This window comes from Aotus nancymaae, unplaced genomic scaffold, assembly GCF_030222135.1.
Source record: "Aotus nancymaae isolate 86718 unplaced genomic scaffold, 86718_ANA_hifiasm-v0.15.2.pri h1tg000018l, whole genome shotgun sequence".
Taxonomy (NCBI): domain Eukaryota; kingdom Metazoa; phylum Chordata; class Mammalia; order Primates; family Aotidae; genus Aotus; species Aotus nancymaae.
The window spans coordinates 23,447,413-23,460,464 of record NW_026988430.1 but is presented as its reverse complement, the minus strand read 5'-3'; the positions used below and the strand labels follow the sequence as shown (position 1 = coordinate 23,460,464).

Here is a 13,052-nt window from a genome sequence, read left to right as displayed (position 1 = left end):
AGGCGGGTGGATCACGAGGTCAAGAGATCGAGACCATCCTGGTCAACATGGTGAAACCCCGTCTCTAAAAATACAAAAAATTAGCTGGGCACGGTGGCACCTGCCTGTAATCCCAGCTACTCAGGAGGCTGAGGCAGGAGAATTGCCTGAACCCAGGAGGCGGAGGTTGCGGTGAGCTGAGATCGCACCATTGCACTCCAGCCTGGGTAACAAGAGCGAAACTCCGTCTCAAAAAAAAGGAAAGTCATAAGGAAGAAATATATTTACTACTTAAGTGGAAGTGGATCCTCATAAAGGTCTTCATCACCATTATCTTCACTTTGAGTACGCTGAGGAGGAAGAGGAGGGTCTTGCTTGGTCTTGCTGTCTCAAAGGTGGCAGAAATAGTGGAAGTAGTATAATAGAAGGGGAGGCAGGAGAGATTTATTGAAAAAAATCCATGTACAAGTGGACCCATGCAGTTCAAACATGTGTTGTTCAAGGGTCAACTGTACTTGTAATTGGTGTCCCAGGAGTAGAAAGAGGACATGGGTCAGAAGTCATATTTTTACAAAATTAACCAAAGATTTGATAAGCACAGATCAAGAAGCTCAAAAAATACCAAGTAGGATGAATACAAAGAAAAAACATTAAGGCACATTATGGTCAAAGTCCTGAAAACTAAATATAAGAAGAAAAATCTTAAGGGCCGGGTGCAGTGGCTCACACCTGTAATCCCAGCACTTTGGGAGGCTGAGGCAGGTGGATCTCTGGAGGTCAGGAGTTCGAGATCAGTCTGGGCAACATGGTGAAATCCCATCTCTACTAAAAATACAGAAAATCAGCCAGGCATGGTGGTAGGTGCCTGTAATCCCAGCTACTTGGGAGGCTGAGGCAGGAGAATCACTTGAACCTGGGAAGAGGAGGTTGCAGTGAGCCGAGATCGTGCCACTGCACTCCAGCCTGGGCGACGGAGTGAAACTCCATCTCAAAAAAAAAACAGAAAAAAATCTTGAAGCCAGGAAAATAAATATTACATGAAAAGGAACAAAGATAAGAATGACAATAGGAATCTTGACAAAAACTGCAAGCCCGCAAATAATAGAGTGACACCTTTAAAATGCTGAAAGGAAAAAGTAGAATTCTAGGTTGACAGATTTTTTTATCAGCAAAAATATCTTTCAAAAATGAAAGTGAAATAAAGACTTTTTCAGACAAATAGAAGTTGAGGGAATTCATTGCCTGCAGGCCTGCACTGCAAGAAATGATAAAGGAAATTCTTTAGTCCAAAAGAATATGAAAACCAGATGAATTTTTGAATCTACACAAGAAATAAGTTTTAGTATCACAGATGTAAAATCTTATATTTTTGTCTCTTTAGAAGATAATCTAAAGCAAAAATGGTAACAATGCTTATATGGTAGAATGGAATCATTAAAATGCTGAATTTAATCAAAGGCAATAAAAGAATTAAGGAAACTAAGATCACATGGAACAATATAAAAAATAAGATGGTAGATTTAAACCCAGGCATAGTGATAATTATAAATATAAGTGGTCTACTCATAGATAAGTTCAAACTAAAAGGATGGAAAAAATAACATCCTAATACTCCTAAAGGAAAGCTGAAGTGATTACATTAATATGGAACAAAGATTTTAGAACAAGGAATATTACTAAGGATGAGATGTTTCATAATGATAAATGGGTGAATTCATCAAGAAAACAGTTCTGCACACGTATGTACCTAATTACGGATTCAAAATACACAAAGTAAAAAATCTGATATCATTGAAAGGAGAAATACATAAAATCAAAATTACATTTTGAAGCCTGGCACAATGGTTCACACCTGTAATCCCAGCACTTTGGGAGGCCAAGGTGCGGAGGGATTGCTTAAGTTCAAGACGAGCTTGGTAAACATGGAGAAAATCCATCTCTACAAAAAAATACAAAAATTAGCCAAGCATGGTGGCATGTGCCTGTAGTTCCAGCTACTTGCATAGAGCAAGTGAGACTCCATCTAAAAAAAGAAAAAAGATTAAAATTATACAAACTGTGTTCTTTGACCTGAATAGAATTGACCTACAAATAAACGACAAAGAAACCTAGAAAATCCTAACTAATTGGGAAATAAAACAACAGACTTTTTTTTTTTTTTTTTTTAAGATAGGGTTTCACCATGATGGCCAGGCTGGTCTTGAACTCCTGACCTCAGGTGATCCACCCACCTTGGCCTCCCAAAGTGCTAGGATTACGGGCGTGAGCCACCGCTCCCGGCCTTTTTTTTTTTTTTTTTTTTTTTTTTTAAAGAGACGGGGTCTCGCTAGGTTGCCCAGGCTGGAGTGCAGTGGCTATTCACAGGCGCGATCCCACTACTGATCAGCATGGGAGTTTTGACTTGCTCCATTTCTGACCTGGACCAGTTTGCCCATCCTTAGGCAACCTGGTGGTCCCCCGCTCCCGGGAGGTCACCACATTGATGCTGAACTTAGTATGGACACCCGATCGGCATATCGCACTACAACCCAGAACTCCTGGCCTCAAGCAATCCTCCCACCTCAGCCTCCCGAGCAGCTGGGACTACAGGCACATGCTACCGCGCCCGGCAAACAACACAGTTCTAATAGCCTATGGGTTTGAGAAAATCACAATGGTATTAGAAAAAAAAAAAAAATACACACACACACACATATATCACTATGCCTGGGTTTAAATCTACCGTCTTGTTATTTTTTAAATTGTTCCATGTGATCTTAGTTCCTTTTTTCTTGTCTTTGATTAAATTCAGCATTTGAATGATGCCATGCTATCATATAAACATCGTTACCATTTTTTCCTTAGCGTGATTATCTTCTAAGGGGAAATATATATGTGTATATATATTTTTAGATGGACTCTCACTCAGGCTTAGGCTGGGGTGTGGTAGTGTGATCTCGGCTCACTGCAACCTCCACCTCCTGAGTTCAAGTGATTCTCCTGCCTCAGTCTCCCCAGTCGCTGGGATTACAGGCACACGCCACCACACTTGGCTAATTTTTGTATTTTTAGTAGAGACAGGGTTTCACTATGTTGGCCAGACTGGTCTCAAACTCCTGAGTTCAAGTGATCTGCCTGGCTTGGCCTCCCAAAGTGCTGGGATTACAGATGCGAGCCACCACACCCAGCCTTGTCTGAAATTTCATCACCAAGTTGATATTAGAAAATATTTTGAACTAAGGCCAGGCATGGTGGCTCACGCCTGTCATCCCAGCACTGTGGGAGGCCGAGGCGGGTGGATCACAAGATCAGGAGATCGAGACCATCCTGGCCACATGGTGAAACCCTGTCTCTGCTAAAAAATACAAAAATTAGCCAGGCACGGTGGCACGTGCCTGTAGTCCCAGCTACTCGGAAGGCTGAGGCAGGAGAATTGCTTGAACCCAGGAGGCGGAGGTTGCAGTGAGCCGAGATCACACCACTGCACTCTAGCCTGGCGACAGAGCAAGACTCTGTCTCAAAAAAGTTTGAATTAATAAAATGAAAACACAACATCTCAGATCAATGATCTGAGTTTTCACCTTGCATTAGTCAACTTGGGCTGCCATAACAAAATGCCACAACTGAGTGGCTTAAACAACAGGAATTTATTTTCTCACAATTCTTGAGACTGGAAGTCCAAGATAGGGTGCCAGCATGCTTGGCTTCTAGTGAGGTTTCTCACCCTGGTTTGTGGACTGCCATCTTCCTGTGTTCTCATATGACAGGTAAAGAGAGAGAGAGAAAGAAATCTCTTATAGGCTACAGTCCTTTTTCTTTTTCTTTAATTGGAGGCAGAGTCTTGCTCTCTTGCCCAGGCTGGAGTGCAGTGGTGCAATCTTGGCTTACTGCAACCTCCGCCTCCCAGGTTCAAGCGATTCTCCTGCCTCAGCCTCCTGAGTAGCTGGGATTACAGACACATGCCCACGCCTGGCTAATTTTTGTATTTTCAGTAGAGATGGAGTTTCACCATGTTGGTTAGGCTGGTCTTGAACTCCTGACCTCATGATCTGCCCGCCTCGGCCTCCCAAAGTACTGGGATTATAGGCATGAGCCACCAAGCCCGGCCAAAGCTACAGTCTTATCGGATTAGAGCCTGCCTTCGTTACCTTGTTGGTTTTTTGTTTGTTTGAGACAGAATTTTGCTCTGTTGCCCAGGCTGGAGTGCACTGGCACTATCTCAACTCACTGCAACCTCTGCCCCCTGGGTTTAAGTGATTTTCTTGCCTCAGTCTCCCTGGTAGCTGGGATTACAGGCAGATGCCATGACACCCAGCTAATTTTTGCATTTTTAGTAGAGACGGGGTTTCACCATGTTGGTCAAGGCTGGTTTCAAACTCCTGACCTTGTGATCTGCCCACCTCAGCCTTCCAAAGTGCTGGGATTACAGGCGGGAGCCATCACACTCAGCCTCATTACCTCATTTAACCTTAATTACCTCCTTAAGATCCTATCTTCAAATGCAGTCACACTGGGAGTGAGGGCTTCAAAATATGAATTTGAGGGGGACACAATTCAGTCTGTGGCACACCTTAAGAAGCTAGAGGGGAACAGAATAAACCCAAAGTAAGCAGAAGAAGGGAAAAAGTGAAGATGAATAAAATAATTATTTGAAAAGATTAATAAAATAATAACTTGTGCTGGGCACTGTGGCTCACACCTGTAATCCCAACATTTTGGGAGGCTGAGGTGGGTAGATCACCTGAGGTCAGAAGTTTGAGACCAGCTTGACCAACCTGGTGAAACCCCATCTCTACTAAAAATACAAAAATTAGCTGGGTGTGGTGGCAGGCACCTGTAATCCCAGTTACTCAGGAAGCTGAAGTAGGAGAATGGCTTGAACCCAGGAGGCAGAGGTTACAGTGAGCCAAGATTGTGCCACTGTACTCCAGCCTGGGCGACAGAGCAAGACTTTGTCTCATCAACAACAAAAAACCCTTCAGTCAGACTTATTAAAAATAAAAAAAAAAGATGCAAATTACCAATATTAGCCATCACTACAGATATTACAGATTAAAATAATATTTTGAATAACTTTATGCCAAGAAATTATACAATTTAGATGAAATGGAGAAATGTTTTGAAAAATACAAACTGCTAAAGATCACACAAGAAGAACTATAACCTCAATAGCCCCTGTTTCTCAAAGAAATTGAAGTCATAGTTAAAAGCCTTTCCACAGAGAAAGCTCTAGGCCCAGGTGTCTTCACGTTTTAATTCTACCAAACATTTAAGGAAGTTACCAGTTCTACATAAATTCTTTCAGAAGACAGAAGAGAGGAAACATCTCTGACCCCAAAGAAATATCTAAAGAATCTAAAAAGTTGCTACCTTACTATAACTAAAAAGTTGCAGAGCATTTAGTGAAATGATAGGATACAATGTCAATATATAAAGATTAAGTGTATTTCTATGTCCTAGCCACAAACAATTAGAAGTTAAAATTAAAGTATACCTCACTTCAGCTGATTAAAAACAAAAGCGTATGAAGTTTAAAATTAGACTGCTTGGGGTCGAGCGCGGTGGCTCACGCCTGTAATCCTAGCACTTTGGAAGACCGAGGCAGGTGGATCATGAGGTCAGGAGTTCGAGACCAAGCTGGCCAACACAGTGAAACCCCATCTCTACTAAAGATACAAAAAATTAGGCTGGGTGCAGTGGCTTACGCCTGTAATCCCAAAACTTTGGGAGGCCGAGGCAGGTGGATCACGAGGTCAAGAGATCGAGATCATCCTGGCCAACATGGTGAAACCCTATCTCTACTAAAAATACAAAAATTAGCCAGTCATGGTGGCACACGCCTGTAGTCCCAGCTACTCGGGAGGCTAAGGCAGGAGAATCACTTGAACTTGGAAGGCGGAGGTTGCAGTGACCCAAGATCATGCCACTGCACTCTAGCCTGGTGACAGAGGGAGACTGTCTGGAAAAAAAAAAGAAACAAAAAATTAGCCAGGAGTGGTGGTGTGGGCCTGTGATTCCAGCTGCTCAGGAGGCTGAGGCAGGAGAATCTCTTGAACCCAGGAGGCAGAGGTTGCAGTGAGCCAAGATTGCACCACTGCACTCCAGCCTGGATAACAGAGCAAGACTCCATCTCAAAAAAAGAAAAAAAATCAAACTACTTGGGTATAAATTGGAGCCCTGTCACTGAGTAGATGCGCTGATCTTCAATATATTTTTTTTTTTTTCCGAGACGGAGTTTTGCTCTGTCGCCCAGGCTGGAGTACAGTGATGCAATCTCAGTTCACTGCAACCTCCACCTCCCGGGTTCAAGCAATTCTCGTGCCTCAGCCGCCCGAGTAGCTGGGATTACAGGTGTGTGCTACCATGCCCAGCTAATGTTTTGTATTTTTAGTAGAGACGGGGTTTCACTATGTTAGCCAGGATGGTCTTGATTTCCTGACTTCGTGATTTGTCCGCCTCGGCCTCCCAAAGTGCTGGGATTACAGGTGTGAGCCACCATGCCTGGCCACCGTTTTATAAACAATCGTATATTCACACCTTTGCAGAGTTTGCAAAAAACATACACAGAAAGCCTTGATAGCTCAATGCCTGCCACAGAGTAATCAGTATTAGTGGTGAGGCCTCACTGACACAGAGGCCTCATAGCCTGCTCAGGTCAGGAGGATTATTCCTTCTCTATCCCTGACCCCCTTGTTTCTTTGTGTATCTGCTGTAGGTAGAAGAAGCAGGTGTGCACCCCCATTTTACAAACACAGGTAGAAGAGGTGCCTTGCCTAAGGCTAGGGTTGAATTCTGCCTTCACCTGTTTTGTCAGCAACATGCTGGTGGAGAAGAGAGCTCTGGTGGGCACTGTTCTCTCAGGCAGGCTCAGAAGTGGGTGGGAATGTGGATACAGTTCCCACAGGGCTATTTCTGCCACAGACATGGACGTCTCGCTGCCTAATGAAGTTCTATGCTGTGGTGGCCGCCTCACCCACATCTTGGGAGAGCCACAAGATTGCAGAGAGGATAGAACAGAGGATCCTGAACTCCAACCCTGTCATGGAAGCTTTTGGTGAGCTCGGGCTCCTTTGCACAGTATCTCAGTCCCATTTCCTCTGGGATTTTCCACCTTCCAGGGAGAGGGGCAGTTTTTTGAGACCCTCTCTTGGGTGAGGTTGGAGGATGAGTGCATCCTTCACTGCCTCAGATCCCCAACATGTTCCCTAGTACTAGTACTCAGCATCCTTCTAACAGAGGTAATGTCATTCAGTCCTTCTCTCCTCCTTCCAGCCTAGGCACACATACCAGTGGTGCTAGAGAAGACCTGGTGGCTTAGCTTGTCCAAATTCTTTTTTTTTTTTTTTTTGAGACGGAGATTCGCTCTTTTTGCCCAGTGGCACGATCTCGGCTCACTGCAACCTCTGCCTCCCGGGTTCAAGCGATTCTCCTGCCTCAGCCTCCCTAGTAGCTGGGACTACAAGCACCACCATGTCCGACTAATTTTTAGTAGAGACGGGGTTTCTCCATGGTGGTCACACTAGTCTTGAACTCCCCACCTCAGGTGATCCACCCACCTCAGCCACCCAAAGTGCTGGGATTACAAGTGTGAACCACTGTGCCCGGCCCAAATTCTGTCTTTCTATCCAGTTTCCTGATGGTTCAAAGAAGGGCACTTGTCTAGGGATACAAGGCAATTAGTATTTGTGTTGGCACTGGAACCCAGATGTGCCTTCCTGCCTACAGTCAATAGTGATAGCTGATTGTTTTTGACCTTTCCCTTCAAAAAAGAGTCCCTGACTACCTAGGCTTGCTCATTCCAATTTCTTGCCAGGAAGTTCTTCTAACTCCCCTGAATCCCACTTGCTAAAGAGGGCCCATTTCTTAGTCCTGCCCCCTTGTAATATGAAAACCAACAAAGGGGCCTTTAGGTGACCTGAGCATAGGGACATGACCCCCAGAGAGCTGCAGCCACCTTGGCTTATGAGGACTCTGCACAGCCAGGGGAGTGGAATAAACATAGGTGTGATCTGTAGGGAATGCGTGTACGCTGAGGAATAACAACAGCAGTCGCTTTGGGAAGTTCATCCAGCTCCAGCTGAACAGGTAACAGCTGCTTTCATCCTGGCTAGTGGGAGGACCGGAGTGGGGAGGTTGGAAGTGGCTGGGGCAGTATCTGGCCTAGGACACCCCTGTGGGCAAAACCCTACTCTTCCTGCTGTGTGTGTTTACCTCAGGTGTGAACCCTGAGAGTGATCTTCACACCTGGAGAACTACAGCTCCTCTCCCCTTGGGGAGCCCTAGGGCAGTGCACTTATTCAGGCCTGTGTTCCTCCTGGCTTCTACCCTTGCTCAGGGACGCCTAGGTAAATTGCCACCTTTTTGGGCCATATCCCTGAGCTTGAAGCTGGGACTTCGACTCCTGTCTTGGGGTGGAGCAAAGTGATGTGCAGAGGCCTTCGCCCTGTCCACCTGAGCTAGATGCAGGGGAATATTCCAGGACACCCAAGGACATTCTGAGTGGTCCCCAGCCCTCAGTGCCCATTGGCTAAGGAGAAGAGCTTGGCAGTTTGTTGCTAGGTGGCAGGCAATCTGGCACACCCAAATTGCCAGACGTGGCTATTGAATGAATGGGCAGCTAATGGGCTCTGCCCGTGTGTGCCCCGTCTGTGCCCCAGGGCTCAGCAGATGGTTGGAGCTGCAGTCCAGACCTACCTCCTAGAGAAAACTCGAGTGGTCTGCCAGGCTTTCAGTGAGAGGAACTTCCACATCTTCTATCAGGTTTGTGCCAAATGGGACCCACAGCCCCCTAGATGCAGGGCAGGGGTGAGCCCGTGTCTTTCAACCCCCAACCCCCCAGAATGTCCATGCCTGGCTTCTTCACCTAGCTTTTGATGCAACCACCACTTTCCTGCAGTCTTCATATGCAACACTTCTACCTCACACTGGGCCTTGGCTCCCAGCACAAGGAGCCAAGTGTGGCCTGGGGGTATGTTTTACCTTCTCCATCAGACCAGAAGGTCCTGGAGGCTGGGACTGTATCTCTAGGGTGGAAGCTGTGTCACCCTTATTCTATGGGCTCTCCTAGAATGGCATCTATCTCTAACAAAATAAGGGCTTCCCTAGAGTTGTGCCTCTTCCATCGGGCTGGGAGTCCCCCAAGGCATGGATAGGGTGTCTCACTTGCTCTCAGAATCAGAGCATCCTTAGGTGATGCCTCCCAAGTCAAGACAAGGGTCTTCCCGGGCAGGACTTGTCCTTTCTTCACAGACTGCAGGTTTCCCTAGAGCAGGCTTCTTTTGCGTTAGGTTGGAGACATCTAGGCTATGTTTATGGCATCTTTCACCCCTGTACCTACCCTGGGCTCTCTGCAGGGATCTCTGAGCCTTGTGATGTTGCTACCATCTCTCACTCCTTATCCCAACCCCACACCTATCCAGGCCTGGGCTTTTCTCGAATCCCCTACCCAGCCTCCCACCCACCCTTCTCCACAGATTTGCAAAGGAGCCAGTGAAGACGAGAGGCTCCAGTGGCACCTCCCTGAGGGAGCTGCCTTCTCCTGGCTGCCCAACCCAGAGAGGAGCTTAGAAGGTAGGGGGAGCCCCATCCAACATCTTGTGCTGGCCCAGCATCACCCACCTACTCTGCATGGAGCCTGCCTCCCTCACCCCTTGCTGCTGCTGCCAACCTCTGGCTCTGACAGCGGGCTGTGACTTGGATTCTTTTTCAGAGGATTGTTTTGAGGTGACCAGAGAGGCCATGCTCCATTTGGGTATTGACACCCCTACCCAGAACAACATCTTTAAGGTCAGAAGAAAAGCTGCACCACTTACGTTTGGCAGGGATGATGGGCAGCCCCTTTCATAGAGCCCTGCCCTGGACTTGGAGTTAGTCTTTCCCTGAGCATCTAGGACTTTGGGCCCCTCTGTGCTGTCTGCAAGGAATCAGCCACCTCTCTGTGCTGCTGAGGCTCGAGACCAGGTGGTGGGGTGGACAGGGCATAAGGAACAGTGCTGCGTACACAGCACTAGAGTACAGAATGCAGTAAGTGATCCATAGGGGCAAAAGCAAGATCCTGTGGTTAGCAGATGAGAGAACGAGTGAGGCCGCTCGCTTGTTGAGCACATTAAAACTTACAAGTCAGGTTCACACCTCTCAGCTCACTTGGTTTTTCTCAACAGTCCTGTGTGTGTGGAGATTATTTCCCTTTATGCCTGAGAAAACCAGAGAGGTAAAGTGACGTGCCCAAGGTCAGATACCACTAAGTGATAGAGTACCAGACATAGTGATTCCAAATTCCCACCCTCTCTGTCTTCCCCCTACCCGTGCCCTGTCGTCCTCTGGGACATGAGGCTGACCCAGGTGAGCTGGGCTCCCTCAGCCCCACTAGGGAGGCCTCCCTTCTGTCTTTGCTGATAGAGCTGACTGCTTCCTCTCATCTTCCTCACCCTCTAGAGCAGCAGGATGGGGATAGATAGGATGGGCTGGCAGTTGAGACAGGGAGGCCACTTCAGGGAGGTAGCAATGCAGCGGTAAGTGACCCTCACCTCCAGATGAGGGTTGCTCAGGCACTGCCAGATAAGAGCCTGACAGAAGGACAGCACCTGGGGACAAGCCCAGGATAAATGAACAACATTAGGAGTCAGAGCAGGAGTGCTTCAGGGGTGGCATGACCTTCTGCCACAGTCCTGCCCGTGGGCATGGCAGTCTTCCGGAGCAAGTTGTCGCTGGAAGACCCGTAGTACATGGAGGTGTTCTGCCTGGGACCATATGAAAATGGTGGGTGGGGTCCCTGTGTCAGGTCTGAAGGTTGGTGTTTTGTTTGTTTTGTTTTTGGTATTTTTAGTAGAGACGGGGGTTTCACCATGTTGGCCAGGCTGGTTTGAACTTCTGACTTCAGGTGATCCATCCGCCTCAACCTCCCAAAATGCTCGGAGCCACCATGCCCACCTAGGTCTGAGGGTTTTGAAGTTGCTGGGCCTTGGTGGGGCAAGGGGAGCTTCTGTCTATAGCCCCGGGGGCTCCTCTGTGTGGAACACTGAGTGCAAAGGCAAAGAAAGGGGCACCCACCAGACAGAGACCAAGGTCACAGTTCCTCCAGCAGGCTGGGCTCTAAGAAGCCTGGCAGCGTGAACGGGCTCAAGGAAGTAGAGCCAAGCCTCCAGCAGGCACACAGAAGCAGCCCTGCCCCAGCTACCAATCTATTCCTAGAGAGCAGGGGGCAGAGAGGTAGAGGGTAGGTAGGCATGAGGGCCCCACAGGCTGCCCCAGGAGGCATCTGAAGTCAGCCTGGATTCTCATCCCGTCATTCCCCTCAGGAAGCACGTGTCCTCAGTCTCACCTGTAATAGGCAGTGGTGTAGTACATACCTTACAGGTTGTTAAAAAGATGCAATGACACGGTGCACGTAACTTGTATAGAATTGTGCCTGGCAGAGATGGGCACACTTGGACCATGATCAGGAGCTGTCCTGTTGTTGTGATCGTACTCGGCAGGAGAACGGTCCTTCCCAGAGTTGGCCCACCTCATGCCTTCTGCTGCTCCCAACCATCCTTTTCTTCCCCTCCAGGTCCTGGCTGGACTGCTGCACCTTGGCAATATCCAGTTTGCTGCCTCCGAGGATGAAGCCCAGCCCTGCCAGCCGATGGATGATGCCAAGTGTGAGGGGCAAGGGTGTGGGATAGGGCAGGCCCCATCAGGAAGGTAGCCAGCATTGCTGGGGTTGGGTGGAAGGCCAGATGGTGAGAAAATTGGAATCTAATGCCCTTAAGCCACCCACCATAGGGCCCGGCCCTGGATCATTTACTCCTCACTCATCTCTGGTGAGGCAGACGGCATCGTCCCCATCTTTAAAGATGAGAAAATGAGTTAGAGGTTTGTAAAGTGATTTGTCCCATATGTGGCAGCATGGACTGGTACATGAAAGTGCCGGGTTTGAGTTTTGACTGCCACTTATGGAGTCCTTCGGTGAGTCACTTCGCTTAGGTTTCTTCTGTCCAGTTTGGCAAGTCATGGTCCCGCTGTGATGACTTCACAGTGCCTCATGAAGAGGACTGGATGGAGACTGATTTGCCTAAGGAGAATTTGCCCCTCCCAGGCTCTGTCAGGATGGCAGCCTCGCTGCTGGGGCTTCAAGAAGATGTGCTGCTGAAGACGGTGCAGATTAGAACCATCAGGGCAGGCAGGCAGCAGCAGCTGTTCCGAAAGCCCTGCCCTCGAGCTGAGTGCGACACCCGCAGAGACTGCCTGGCCAAACTGATCTACGCCAGGTGAGCAGTTACTCTGGCCTCTGCCCTCCCAACAAGTGCTCCTCCTGTTCGGGGTTGGACCAGACAACATCACACAATGGGCACAGGCCCAGGGTGGGGAATAAGACAGACTGGCTCCTCTCCCTGCTCCTCCAACCCCTGGACACAGCAAAGCGTGGCTCCCAGGTTTTCCCCAAGCAGCGCCTGTGGTCTTTTTATCAGTGGGAAAGTTGCTACATTCCTGGCCAGGATTCAGCTCGTTATTAAAGTTCAGGAGCCTGCTTTAGCCTCAGCAAGGTGAAAAAACCCTGCTCAGCCCTCTGCTGGCAAGGCAGGCCCCAAAGGTGATCTGGAGCCTTCGCAGTTCCAGCTTCAGATCCTTGGGTGAAAGGGCCCCTCTGTCTCCCTGTGCCCTTGTACGTCACCTGGGAGTTTGATAGATTGTGGTAAAGCCAGAGGCTCAGCCCACAGCATGTCGCACAGTGGTGGAGGTGGGGTCCTGCCCTTTTCTGGTATGTTACCTGGGTACCTCCACCCTCTAGCCATGTGGTTAAGGATGATTTCTCACCTTGAGTTCTGAGATTCTTCGGCGGGCCTTGTAAGGGCCTCAAGGGGCCTAGAATCCTCTGAAATTATGAGCCAGAATAGGTGTATGTGTACATGTGCACATGGGACCTTGGGTACCTTTCTGGGGAGAGGGTCCCCTGCTTTTTGTGAATAGCACAAGAGCCTGAGAAGCTCTGCTGAGGGAACAAGATCCTCTGAGTTGAAAATGGCCCGGGTCATCTGGGCCCAAACTGAGTCCATTTCAGCAAGACTGCCTCAAAGCTAATTTCAGGTCACAATTTGAGGTCAAAAAAGCCTTTG

General features: G+C 48.2%; 1 protein-coding gene across 1 annotated transcript in view; it reads left to right on the top strand.

Annotated features, from left to right (window-relative positions):
- Positions 1-13,052, top strand: part of MYO19 (myosin XIX) — a 41,162-nt gene that overhangs the window by 13,993 nt on the left and 14,117 nt on the right. The window contains 7 exon segments of the mRNA XM_012445483.3: positions 6,880-7,012; positions 7,974-8,043; positions 8,616-8,718; positions 9,432-9,528; positions 9,668-9,744; positions 11,507-11,597; positions 12,035-12,206. Of these exon segments, the coding sequence (XP_012300906.3) occupies positions 6,880-7,012; positions 7,974-8,043; positions 8,616-8,718; positions 9,432-9,528; positions 9,668-9,744; positions 11,507-11,597; positions 12,035-12,206 (743 nt within the window).